This window comes from Erinaceus europaeus, chromosome 8, assembly GCF_950295315.1.
Source record: "Erinaceus europaeus chromosome 8, mEriEur2.1, whole genome shotgun sequence".
NCBI classification, from domain to species: Eukaryota; Metazoa; Chordata; class Mammalia; order Eulipotyphla; family Erinaceidae; genus Erinaceus; species Erinaceus europaeus.
This window is the reverse complement of record NC_080169.1, coordinates 13,565,638-13,579,913: the sequence shown is the minus strand read 5'-3', so window position 1 is coordinate 13,579,913 and position 14,276 is coordinate 13,565,638. Positions and strand designations below refer to the sequence as shown.

At 43.5% G+C, this 14,276-nt stretch overlaps 1 protein-coding gene across 5 annotated transcripts in view; it reads right to left on the bottom strand.

The window, feature by feature from the left end:
- TRAPPC9 (trafficking protein particle complex subunit 9) overlaps positions 1 to 14,276 on the bottom strand; it is a 633,394-nt gene that overhangs the window by 583,997 nt on the left and 35,121 nt on the right. For 3 of the 5 annotated variants that reach the window (XM_060195954.1, XM_060195953.1, XM_060195957.1), the window contains exon 5: positions 4,861 to 4,887. The exons of the other annotated variants lie outside the window; for them this stretch is intronic. In XM_060195954.1, the coding sequence (XP_060051937.1) occupies positions 4,861 to 4,887 (27 nt within the window). The remainder of the gene's footprint in view (positions 1 to 4,860; positions 4,888 to 14,276) is intronic. 5 annotated transcript variants of the gene reach the window in all.

The following is a 14,276-nucleotide window of genomic DNA, read 5'->3' as shown; positions in this document are numbered from 1 at the left end:
TTAGACCAGAGAGAACAGAAGGAACCAGTGGCACAGCTATATACAAATAATGTCAAAGGACATATATTATGGTGACAGTGTGTATGATACAGCAAATCCTAACAAAGGGATTTTTCAAAGTTAACCCAATTGCCAAATAATGTGATTATAGCAATAACTATCTATTGTCTTAAACCCTAAGACAGCAGGAACCTCCCGCTTCCTCTATAGAGCCTATATTTCCCCCAGTCCTGGAACCTCTAGAGTGGGGCTCACTTTCCTGCATGCTTCTCTCAATTCATATTAAATAATACTGCATCCACCGATCCCAACCTAATCAACACAAGGAGTACCACCTCAGCATGTTTCACTTCAGACTGTGTACAGAGACGTCATGCATGGAATGTCAACCTTTCACCCTCATTACTTGGGTGAGACCTTTCCTTTCATAGTATTCTTTAATTCCATTCCAGGAGATTCACTTCTTAACAAAGTCCCAAAACATAGATATAGACCAGGTTCCGTAAGATAGAGCATATGTTCACATGTATCCATAAATTAGGGCAAAACATATACCTGAAAGCAGAAGTACACAATAGTCTGCAGTGAGTCAGTATGAAGTTCATAATGAAATAGTGTCTACTTAGACCTAGATACCCTCCTCACCTACTTCCTATTACAGTTCTCTCACTCACTCCAAAGCTAACCTCATCAAAGCAAGGTCTGAAAAAGCTGAATAAGGGCAAGAGACTGGCATACTCTTTAGTCACTATCAGGCCACCCCGTCAGCTGGGGCCCTATTAGGGGAGTCCTGAGATTCCCAAACAGACATGATGGGCCTAGACCTCAAATAAATCCCTCTCTCCATTGTTACTGGTCTATCAGGAACAACACAATAGACCCCACTGTGGGCCCCCATAGGACCTTGCCCTCAACTTGGATCAACAAAATGGTAGAGAATGTCCCATCCTCCAAAGGAAGGATGGACAACGTATTCTATGCTATACCTGAGGAAGATGGGTCCTGATATTGGGGCAGCTTGGAACGTTCCTACTTATGACCACAGAATGTGAGCTCAGATCTACAGGGATGCAGAGGTCACATAGGCTCCTAAGCTGAATATGGGCCCCAGATCACATCAAATCGATGGCGTTTACAGTCAACAATATCTATACACCTTTCAAATATTTGGGAGCTATTCTCTTCCCTGATCCAGCTTTCTGGTCCTTCTGACAGCCATGATATCACCTCCCCAGACAATAATTAGGATCCACCTGCATATCAGATTTCAAGCTCAGGCAAAAAAAAAAAAAAAAAAACACGAGTATAGCCACAGGCCCTTTGGAACATAACTAAAATAGGCCTACTAGCTATCTACAAAATGGAGGACCCCTCAACTCCTCATCTGCACTATTCTAGCCTTTAGGTCCATGACTGGTCAACAATTTGTTTGGCTTTGTATGGTAACTCTCTTGTAAACCACCAGGTTCCATGATGCCAACCAGACTTCCCGGGACAGACAACCCCACCAATGTGTCCTGGAGCTCCACTTCCCCAGAGCCCTGCCCCACTAGGGAAAGAGAGAGGCAGGCTGGGAGTATGGATTGACCAGTCAATGCCCATGTTCAGTGGGGAAGCAATCACAGAAGCCAGACCTTCAACCTTCTGCATCCCACAATGACCTTGGGTCCATACTCCCAGAGGTTAAAGAATAGGAAAGCTATCAGGGAAGGGTATGGGATACAGAGTTCTGGTGGTGGGAATTGTGTGAAGTTGTACCCCTCTTATCCTATGGTTTAGTCAGTGTTTCCTTTTGATAAATAAAAAAATAAATAAAAGAAAACCCAGGTTCAAGTCCAGCTCCTACCACATTGAAGGAAGTCTCGATGCTGTGGTCTCTTTTACTCTATTTGCCTCTGTCTCTGTCTAGAAGGGAACTCGGGGAAGGAGAGGGGCAGAGGAGATAGTGTAGTGGTTATGCAACAGATTTTCATGCCTCAGGCTCTGAGGTCCCAGATTCAATCTCTGGCACCACCATAAGCCAGAGCTGAGCAGTGATCTGGGGTAGGTCTCTATCTATCTATATCTCTCTCTGTCTCTCTCCCTCTGTGTCTTCCTCTCACTAAAATAAAATAATTTGAAAAAGGAGATAAAGATTAAGGAAAAAAGGAAGAAAGAGGGAGGGAGGAGGAAACTGTCAAGAAAGAAAGATAAACTGTTGGGTCTGGGCAGTGGCGCACCTGGCTAAGTGCACATAGTACTAAGTGCAAGGACTCAAGCAAGGATCCAGGTCCTAGCCCCCTGGCCCCCACCTTCAGGAGGAAGTTTCACAAGCAGGCCTGCAGGTGTCTATCTTTCTCCCTTTCTGTCTCCCCATCCTCTCTCATTATTTTTCTCTGTCCTGTGGGGGGGGGGAGCCACTAGGAGTGGCAGATTCAATTGCACCAAGCCCCCGCAATTGGAAGAAGAAAAAAAGAAGAAGCCCCAGCAATAACCGTGGAAGTAAAAATAAATAAATAAATAAAATAAACTATTGGGGCTGGGTGGTGGCACACATGGTTGAACGAACATGTTACCACACTCAAGGACCTGGGTTTGAGCCCCCGACCCCCACCTGCAGGGTGAAAACTTTGCACATGGTGAAGCAGTGTTGCAAATGTCTGTCTCTTGTCCTCTCTATCTTCCCATGTCCTCTCAATGTCTGTCTCTACCCAATAAATAAGTAGAGGTAATAATTAAAAAATATATAGTTTGGAAAAAGAAAAGGAAAGGAGAGGAAACTGCTAGCCCCAAACACTCAAACTCTTTTTCCTCTTGGTCTTCAGGATAGATATAGGAAAAGCAGGTAGCCAGAAAAAAAAAAATCTGAAGCAGTTTAAAAAATGCACCCAGGGGGAGTCAGGCAGTAGCACAGTAGGTTAAACGCACATGGCGCAATGCGCAAGGACTGGCTTAAGGATCCCGGTTCGAGCCCCCGGCTCCCCACCTGCAGGGGAGTCGCTTCACAGGCGGTGAAGCAGGTCTGTAGGTGTCTATCTTTCTCTCTCCCTCTCTGTCTTCCCCTCCTCTCTCCATTTCTCTCTGTCCTATCCAACAACGACGATATCAGTAACAACTACAACAATAATAAAAAAAAAAAAAAAAAAAGGGCAACAAAAGGAAAAATAAATAAATACAAAAAAAAAAAGCACCGGGGGACCCGACAGTGGTGCACCCAGTTAAGCACACATAGTACTAAGTGCAAGGACCTGCACAAGGATCCTAGTTCGAGCACCCGGCTCCCCACCTGCAGGGGGGTGGGTCACTTCACAAGTAGCAAAGCAGCTCTACAGGTGTCTATCTTTCTATCGCTCCCTCCTCTCTCAATTTCTCTCTGTCCTGTCCCATAAAATGGGGGTGGGGAATAGCCACCAGGAGCAATGGATTCAGAGTGCAGGTCCCAAGCCCCAGCAAAAACCCTGGAGAAAAACAAAATGCACCCAGGGACTGGAAGAGGGTTCACTGGCAAGATACCCACCTTACCATACCCAAAGATCTAGGTTCAAGCCCTGACACCACATAGAATCACCACGGCACCAGCGGAAACTGAAAAGGTAATGAAGCAGTGCTATGATGACTCCCAGTTTCTCTGTCTATTGAAAAGTGAAAAGAATGAGAAGGTCAGCTGGGAAAGGTGGGAGGTAGGGGAAGGAGTGAACTCACACATGCCAAAGGCCCCAGCATTTAAAAAAAAATTCCAGTACTGATTTAATTGTTCAATAATGATGGGGCAGGGTGGTAGCTGACAGGTAGAACACATCCCTTGCATGCATGAGACCCTGGTTTTGAAAAAAAGAGCAAACTGCAGACCTACTACTGCTCGCTATTCTTTTCCTGTGCTATTGTTTTCAATAAACCTCCTCTTAATATGCTAAATAGACAGACAGTAACCAATGGAACGACATTATTCATTAACTTCAACTGGGGTTAAGGTGTCATCTAGCTCCTCATCCCAGCCTCAGTTATTCTCTCTTCAGCAGCTCAGGTCTGAAAGCAAAGCAAAAGCATTGATTCTCCTTCTCCTATATGCTCCACAAACACTCTGAAGAAACTATGCTGAAGCATCAGTCTGGAGAAAGGATTCAAAGCAAATGCTAAAGCGAAAATCTGCAAACCTGAAGCAATTTCATTTCAGGACCAAGATACATATGGAGATGAAAGTGAATGTGTTAGAAACAAAGCAGGTGTCCGCACATGACGCTGCTGCGTGCTATTCTTCAAAGGAAGGCTTTCTTTCTTTTTTTATTATTATTACTTGCCCCTTGACATTGTTTCTGAAAGCTATAGGGTAATAGAGCTCACCAGGAAATTATTAAATGCTGCAAGAAAAGAGATTTTTGTTGTTGTTGTTGTTGTTGCATTAATTGCAGGTGTTAGAGGGGGGAAAAGAAAACCTACCTCCACTTTAAAAAAAAATGGAAAAGTTACTCTGTTTAGAACATATAGGTGAAATGCTATACAAAAATTTTAATTCAATGTTGAGAGGAGCAAAAACCACAGAATCAGAGCAAAGTCATTATCAAGAATAAAGTCAAAATTAGCTGGACAAGCATGCTTAATGCATTCAAGGAATTTTAAAGGCACACTTTACAAATCATTCACTTGACATGCTCGGGAAAAGACTTTTCCTCTTAACAGACAACATAAATCAACAGGACACCCCATCAAAAAGAATGAAACAATGATCAGATTTTTAACAGTTCTGATTTAAAGTTACTTAAATCAGAATGTTCCAAAGATCATAATCCAGGAATTTTAGCCATTCATTCACACCACCATGAAACAAGCACTTTAAAAAATAATAATAATAGCCAAAAGAAACTAAGCACATAGATCATGTACCTGGATCAATGAGAACTTCTTGTGCCCCTGGAAGAAAGAACAGATTATGGTCTTTTATTTGGAAAACAAAACTTCTTTTAAAGATAACCACCAAATCACATTTCATCATTCATACAGCCTTGAAAAATCCGAGACACTTCTGTCAGGATCAGGAAAGCAATTCAAGTAACAGTATGTCACAAGTTAAGAACCATTTTTGCTAGAGCAAGAACCAGCATAAGGATCCCAGTTCGAGACCCTGCCTCCCCACCTGCAAGGGAGTCGCTTCACAGGCAGTGAAGCAGGTCTGCAGGTGTCTATCTTTCTCTCCCCCTCTCTGTCTTCCCCCTCTCCATTTCTCTCTGTCCTATTTAACAAGGACATCAATAACAATAACAATAATAACTACAACAACAATAAAAAGGGCAACAAAAGGAAAAATAAATATTTAAATAAGAATATCTTTAAAAAAAAAAGAAGCATTTTTGCTTTAGAAGGAAAGGTCTATTATTGGTACCATAAACAAACTGTACAGAGCCTCTTTCTCCCCTTCCCTCTTTCAAGCTCACGTTGCCCAATTCTTCTAAAACATGTGTTAAGAATTTGTTATTGCAAAAAAAAAAAAAAGAAAAAGTAAAATAAAATAAAAAGAATTTGTTATTGCAAAAGCATGGAAAATGATCAGGAATATTAATTTATTTGTGCAAACCTATGCCCACAACTTGGAATTGTGGAAAGGGTTGAGGTGATACCGCAAATCTTTGTCGAATGTATTTCTATCCTCCTAAAAAATTACAAACTTGCTATCTCTCATATACTGTGCCCCATCCCTGTGCCCCCAGCACAAATTACTGAATTACTGCTAACTTGGTCAATGTATTTCCATCCTGTAAAAGGAAGTTTTATGCTGTAAAATACAAAACCGGTTCTTTCATCATTATCAAGAAGATTCTGAAAGCCTTGATCATCTATTCCTAAGTATGCTATTATCAACAAGAGTCAAAAGCCTTCTCTAGAATGCAGTTTCTCAGGATAGCAGAACATACGCTAAGAGGTGTTAGATTCAGAAGTCATCTTTCTCAGATGCCTGAATCGTTGTTATACTCTTTTTTTTTCTTTTTTTATTGGGGAATTAATGTTTTACACTCAACAGTAAGTACAATAGTTTGTACATGCATAACATTCCCCAGTTATACTCTTTTTTAAGAGATATATTTTTATGAAAATGAGAAACGAGAAGTAGAGAGAAAACCAGAGCATCACTCTGGTACTTGTAATGCTGCAATTAAACTTTGGACCTTGTGCTTGAAAGTCAAACACCTAATCAACTGTGCCACCTCCCAGGCCATCATTTTTTTAACAATCTTTTTTTAAAATATTTATTTATTTATTTATTCCCTTTTGTTGCCCTTGTTGTTTTATTATTGTAGTTATTATTGATGTCATTGTTGGATAGGACAGAGAGAAATGGAGAGAGGAGGGGAAGACAGAAAGGGGGAGAGAAAGATAAGACACCTGCAAACCTGCTTCACCGCTTGTGAAGGAACTCCTCTGCAGATGGGGATCCGGGGCTCAAACCGGGATCCTTATGCCGGTCCTTGCACTTCACACCATGTGGGCTTAACCACTGATATCATTTTTTAAGCATGTTAACAAGGCTCAAAAAATTATGCCCCAGCAGAGTGCCGAGATGGTGTAGTGGCTCTGCCTATGGACTCTAAGGCAGATAGAGCTTCAGGTTCAAAGCCTGTCCTCACCAGAAGCCAGTGGCTCGATGCTCTGGGGGGGGGGGGGGGGGGAATGGCTCGCTGCTCTGGGGGAAAAAAAAAAAAAAAAAGACTGTGGTCCGAGAGGTGGCACAGTGAAAAAAGCATTGGACTCTCAAGCATGAGGTGCTGAGTCCAATCCCTAGCAGCACATGTACCCAAAGTGATATCTGGTTCTTTCTCTCTTCTCCTTTCTCATTAATAAAAAAAAATTTTTTTTTTTAATTTAAATTAAAAAAAAAAAAAATTTTAAGTATGCCCCAATATATTCTTAGTGAAACAGCACAGATGTTCTGCAATTTCTGCTTTTAAATGAAAACTAAAAAGCACTGCAATCAAGGGCTGGGGAGATAGCATAATGGTTATGCAAATGACTTTCAAGGCTGGGGCTCTGAGCTCTCAGGTTCAATACCAAGCACCACCATAAACCAAAGCTGAACAGCACTCTCATAAAAGTGTGTAAAGAATAGGAAAGCTGGGAGTCAGGTGGTAGCGCAACGAGTTAAGCACACGTTGCGTGAAGCGCAAGGACCAGCGAAAGGATCCCAGTTCCAGCCCCCGATTCCCCAACTGCAGGGAGTGAAGCAGGTCTGCAGGTGTCTATCTTTCTCCCTCCCCTCTGCCTTCCCCTCCTCTCTCCATTTCTCTCTGTCCTCTAACAATGACAACAACAGTAACTACAACAACAATAGAAAAAAAAAAAAGAGCAACAAAAGAGAAAATAAATATAAAAAAAGAATAGGAAAGCTATCAGTGGAGGGGATGGGTGGCATACGGAGTTCTGGTGGTGGGAATTGTATGGAGTTGGAGCCCTCTTATCCTGTGACTTTTGTCAGTGTTTCCTTTTTTTTTTTTTTGCCTCCAGGGTTATTGCTGGGGCTCAGTGCCTGCACCATTAATCCACTGCTCCTAGAGGCCATTTTTCCCCATTTTTGTTTCCCTTGTTGTTGTAGCCTTGTTATGGTTATTATTTTTATTGCTGATGTCATTCATTGTTTGATAGGACAGAGAAAAATTGAGAGAGAGAGGAGGGGAAGACAGAGAGGGGGAGAGAAAGACACCTGCAGACTTGCTTCACCACTTGTGAATCGACTCCCCTGCCGGTGGGGAGCCAGGGGCTCGAACTGGGATCCTTACGCCAGTCCTTGTGCTTTGCACCACGTGAGCTTAACCCGCTGCGCTACCGCCCAACCCCCCAGTGTTTCCTTTTTATTAATAAAAAAAAGTGTGTAAAAAAAGATAATAAATCACTGCAATCTAGAAGTCATAATTTAAAAACAGAGGTTTCCTACTGAGCACCAACTCTCTACCATGTACAACACTTTCCACCACCCTCTGGAGCCCTTGAGCAGCCCTGCACAGTAAGGAGGCATGACTGGCCTGGACTGGAAATGAAGAGGACAGTTGGTAGTCAAGGATGCCCCATGACACCACAGCCCATGACATGAGTGAGCACTAAGGAGACACTCGGTTGTCTAAAACCTTGGGGGATTCTGGATTCCCAGATAGCCCCTGGAAACATTTCATTCAGTGAGAACCTGGCCAAGTATATTGCCTTTGAAGGGAGAATGAAATTAAAGATTTTTTTAATGCCTCAGAGTCATATCTCATGCATTAATTTTTGAACTCTCAGTGGATCTGGTGATGAACTGAGCCTCGTGCTAAGGGCGCTCAGACTATTTAGCTGTTAGAATCCTTTTACTCAGTTTGTACAAATCCATCTGTCTCGTGCCTCACACCGAGGGTCAACGGTCTCTTCTCATCAATATGAATGTCATACCCAAAATGAGGCCTTTCTGCCTTTTAAACTCTCCCTCTCTAGTCTACTGTGGTTCTGTGAGCCACATGGCCCAGATGATTTTCTCAACAAGTGAAGAAAAAGCAAAAAGTTCAGCCTTGAAATATAAATATCCCTTTGGTCCCAATGGACTTTAATCTCTACTAATAACTGGACTTCCTGGAAGCCCTTTTCTTTTGTTATGCCTACTTCTGTGTAGTTAATAGGTTCCTGATTGGTAAGAAAGATATAGACCTTGCTGCTGTCTGTGTGGCCGAAGTCAGAAGGCTTCTTTTCTTATGTGGGTAAGTAGGGGAATAGTAATTGGTGCTCTTTGAAGAAATCACTCAGTGAGAGTTGGGAAATAGATCACCCATTACGGTGCACACTTTACCATGTGTAGGAACCAAGGTTCAAGTCCCGAAAACCACATGGGAGCACCATGTATGGTACCAGGGGAAGCTCCATGAACACTGGAACAATGCTGTGGTCTCTCTCCTTTGCTCTGATTCTCTCTCTTCCTCTCTGTCTCTTTCTAAATGAAACTGGAGTAGGGGGGAGGGAGTTCGCCCAAAGTAGTAGAAATATACAGGCATGAAATGCTGGCAGCATACGAGAGAGAGAGAGAGAGAGGAAACAGAGAGACAGAGAGAGGGGGAGTAAGGTGCCCTCCAGCCAATTATCTATGGACAAACATTTGATTTGTGGCACCATCAGGTTGATCTGGATCAGCTTCACATTAACCAAGCTCTTAAGAGACAGGTGTAAGAAAACTGAGAGGTTTAATTTATTAAGAGGCAGAATTATAGGACTAAAAGATCAGAGTTCAACAATTAGCACATCTTCTCCTTAAAGGTTCAACCACTAGTAAGACATTTCATGAAGAACATAGACAGAAGCAGACCAAGAAGAGCATTTGATTTTGTTTCAGTTTTGCTTTTGGACTAATTTGAGAGACTCTGTTTCTGTGACAAAAAACAGACCTGCTCCCTAAATAAACAATGTTGATCATGTATGCTCTCCACAGAGGTTGCGACAAGGTTTTTGTTGTTTTTGTTTGTTTTGTTTTATTTTGTGTTGTGTTGTTTTACCAGAGCACTGATCAACTCTGGCTTATGGTGGTGTTGGGGATTGAACCTGGGACTTTGGAGCCTCAGGCATGAGAGTCTCTTTGCAGAACCATTATGCTATCTTCCTGCCCTGAGACAACTGTTAATTGCTCTACAACTTCCCTTTTCATCTTTCCAAACTGGACAACACCCCAACAAATACACAAATGTACGTAAAAGACACCCAGATCACTCTAAACACCTGAAGTCAACCTGAAGGGGGCCAAGCAAGACTGACAGATTTTTTTTTTAATATTTTTATTTATTCCCTTTTGTTGCCCTTGTTTTTTTATTGTTGTAGTTATTATTGTTGTTATTGATGTCGTCGTTGTTGGATAGGACAGAGAGAAATGGAGAGAGGAGGGGAAGACAGAGTGGGGGAGAGAAAGCTAGACACCTACAGACCTGCTTCACTGTTTGTGAAGTGACTCCCCTGCAGGTGGGAGGCTGGGGGCTCGAACCGGGATCCTTATGCCAGCCCTTGCGCTTTGCGCCATGTGCGTTTAACCAGCTGCGCTGCTGCCTGACAACCTAGATTTTTTTTTTTTAAAGGACTGGCAACATTCAAGCCCCTGCTTACCACTTACGAGCTCTGAGACCTTGGCCAAGTCACCCATTCTCTCTATGCCTCAGTTGCCACATTTGCAAAATTGGAATAATAATCAAACTTGCCTCCCTAGATGGTAGGATTAAAATATTAGATTGGTGATTGGTCTATGTAGAATGCTTGAGATAGTGTGCAGCACATTGGAAGTGCTCAGCAAATAATTAAGCAAACTCGTAAGTGTGGGAGGTGCAAATCCCCCAACCTGGGTAGAGGCCTGTCACTTCTGCAGAGTCTTGAGGAGGTAGAGCTCGAAGCCGACCTGGCCTAAAGCCGTATCCCTCCTGACTCCGCAGGCTGAGATGACACAGAGCTCAGGGGCAAGGGAGCTGCCTCCTTGCACAACATAACCTGAAGGTTCCTGTTTCTCGTGCGTGACCCATACGTGAGCTCCCTTCATAAGGCCATAATTTGGGTCCTTATAGGCCGGTAACTTGCCTTTGAGCCCGAGCTGGATATGAGAAGCAGGTGTAACCTAAGAGCAGAAACAAGGTGCACCTGGGGTTAATTAACATGATGAGTGTCACGCACTTTCGTCCTAGGGGCCTACATACTTCCCCTATGTTCCTATTGGATAGCGATCAGCATGTCTAACCTCTTGTATGAACAATGAATGAGCTGACTCTCTGAAGCACTCCGGGAGGTTGGTCTAGTTCCCCCGGGCCCCACCCTCACCTCCGGTTCCTGGTTCCCTGTGTTGCTGCCGCTTCTTCTCCCCTGGCTGGAGGACGCCCAACAACAATACGGTGATTTTACCAATCTCTATTTTCTTGTTTGTTTATTTATTTTCCCTTTTGTTGCCCTTGTTATTGCAGTTATTATTGTTTTGTTATTGATGTCGTTGTTAGATAGGACAGAGAGAACTGGAGAGGGGAGGTGAAGACAGAGATGGGGAGAGAAAGATTGGCACCTGCAGACCTGCTTCACCGCCTGTGAAGCGATCCCCTGCAGGTGGGGAGCCTGGGGGCTAGACCCGAGATCCTTGGGCCAGTCCTTGCACTTCGTCCCATCTGCGCTTAACCCACTGCACTACCGCCTGAGTCCCACCAATCTATTTTCATCATCTTCTGCATTTCTTTTTTAAATATTTTTATATTTATTCATTTTCCCTTTTGTTGCCCTTGTTTTTTACTGTTGTTGTCATTTTTAGATAGGACAGAGAGAAATGGAGAGAGGAAGGGAAGACAGAGAGGGGGAGAGAAAGACAGACACCTGCAGACCTGCTTCACCGCCTGTGAAGTGACTCCCCTGCAGGTGGGGAGCCGAGGGCTTGAACCAGGATCCTCTGGCTGATCCTTGCGTCTTGTACCACCTGTGCTTTAACCCACTGCACCATCGCGACTCCCCATCTTCGGCATTTCATTGCTAGTCTGTCCCAAAGGATAGCTTAATTTCTCTTTTTTTAAATATCTTTTTAATTTTTTATTATCTTTATTTATTTATTGGATAGAGACAGAGAGAAATCGAAAGGGGAGGGCGGCACAGAGAGAGAGGAAGAGACAAAGAGACACTCGCAGCCCTGCTTCACCACTCACAAAGCTTTCCCCCTGCAGGTGGAGACCAGGGCCTTGAACCTGGGACTTTGTAACATGTGCGCTCAACCAGATGAGCCACCACCCGACCCCAGCTTCATTTCTCTTACAAATTATTGGGTGGCACCCTTCTATTCCTTTCTATGACCTGCTTAAATGATGGGAAGGAGACACATGTCTCCCTGTTGGTATGCTTCTAATTCTGCTTCTAAAACCCTGTTTCATTGGTTTAATCCCCCCTGCTTAACACTGTATTCTATTTACATAACCACTGTTAACTAAGCACCGCCCTGCCTGCAGGGCATTGGTTTAATCCCCATTGGTTCATGATGTCTTTTTGCTCTGCCCCCTGCTAGTACACCCTGATTTCCACCAGTCTTTTTTCGCTCCACCCTCTCTATGTCACATCCTGTTTCCACCCTACTTGGCAAGTATATATAAGGAAAGGATTGTGATTATAGCTAGCTTAGATTGCGCTGTGTTCCACATGAATCAAGAGACACTGCTTCCCAGCTCAGCCATGAGTCCCTGGTCGTCTGTCCCACCCGCGAAGCTAGCCCGGCATCTCCCCAATCCTCTAGTCTCCAAAAGGAAGGCCCTTCCTTCACTGTGACCTCTCACCTACCGCTGACCCTCCTCCCATGAGTGCAGTTAAGCTGTGTATAGGGCTCACATGTGTGGCCCTTGTTCCTTGGCTGAGGCCACCTTATGGTAGTGTGCAGGGTGCTTACCTCCTCTGTTCTCTAAGGATCAGCCTTTCCAGGGTAATCTACTGGGAATCTCCACTGTAACTCAGTATATTTCCTGAGACTGCCTAGTCCTGAAGCCCAGTATTAACACATACACTTTCTCAAATCCCTGTGGTTCATGGGGAAAGTGGCATTATCAATAATGAAAGTGGTATTTTGAGTCTCTGCTTATCTGTGCTTCTGTCTTGCCTCTTGGTGGGGGGGGAGTGTAATTATCAAGCTTCCTGTAGTCCCAAAATATACCAATTAGTCTTATAGCTTCAGGTAAGTTTAGGATAGCTGTATTATGGTCCTATCCTTTATAAAGCTGCTAAATTACAAATATAGGAACTAATAATCCTCCTCAAATAGTTTACTCCATTTTTTTTATTTGTTTATTTTTGTTTTGTTTTCCACCAGGGTTATCGCTGGGGCCAGCACTATGAATCCACTGCTCCTTGGGCCATTTTTTTTCCATTTTATTGGATAGGACAGAGAAATCGAGAGAGGAAGGGAGATGGGGGGGGGGAGATAGACACTTGCAGACCTGCTTCATGGCTTGTGAAGTGACCCCCTTGCAGGTGGGGAGCTGAGGGCTCAAACCAGGATCCTTGTACAGGTCCTTCCACTTTGTATTATGTACACTTAACCAAGTGCACCACCACCTGTCCCCCAGTTTACTCAGTTCATTCATGTATTTAATTTATTTATTTATTGGGGGATTAATGGTTCACAGTCGACAGTGAAAAGCAATAGTTTGTACATGCACAACATTTCCACATAACAATGCAACCCCACTAGGTCCTCCTCTGCCATCATGTTCCAGGACCTGACTCCTCCCCCACCCCGCCATCCCAGAGTCTTTTACTTTGGTGCAATACACCAAACCCAGTCCCAGTTCTGCTTAGTGTTTTTCCTTCTGATCTTGTTTTTCAACTTCTGTGAGTGAGATCATCCCATATTCATCCTTTTGCTTCTGACTTATCTCACTCAACATGATTTCTTCAAGCTCCATCCAAGATGGGGTAAAGAAGGTGAATTCACCATTTTTAATGGCTGAGTAGTATTCCATTGTGTGTATAGACCATAACTTACTCAGCCACCCATCTGTTGTTGGGCACCTGGGTTGCTTCCAGGTTTTGGCTATTACAAATTGTGTTGCAAAGAACATAGATAAACAGAGATCTATTTGGATGGGTGTGTTTGATTCCTTAAGATATATCCCCAGGAGAGGAATTACAGAGTCATAGGGAAGGTCCACTTCTGGCCTTTTGAGAGGTCTCCAGACTGCTCTCCACAGGGGTTGGACCAATTTAGATTCCCACCAGCAGCATAGGAGGGTTCCTTTGTCCCCACAACCTCTCCAGCATCTGTTATGTATGACTTCAGCTTACTGAGTTCTTAACTGGATTTTTTTTTTTTCTTTTCGGTAGAGAGAGAATGAAAGAGTCCACAGCATCGAAGCATCCTTCAGTGCAGTGGGGGTTGGGCTCAAACCTGGGCTACACACATGGCAAAGCAGTGCATATCCAAGTGAATTATTTCATCAGCCCAATTAGATCTCTCTTCTCTTATTTTTAACCAGAGTACTGATCAGCTCTGGTTTATGGTAGTGCAGAGGATTAAACCTGGGACTTCAGAGCCTCAGGCAAGAGAAACTCTTTGCATAACCATTACACTATCTACCCCCATCCAATTCTTTTTTTTTTTTACCTTTATTTATTGGATAGGAGACAGCCAAAAAAAACAAGAGGGAAGGGGGTGATAGAGAGGGAGAAAAAAAGAGAGACACCGCAGCACTGCTTTCTTTACCACTTGCAAAGCTTTCCTCCTGCATGTGGGAACAAGGGTCTCGAACCTACGTCCTTGCACATTTTAACACATGACCTAAACCAGGTGTGCCACCACCCAACCCACAGTT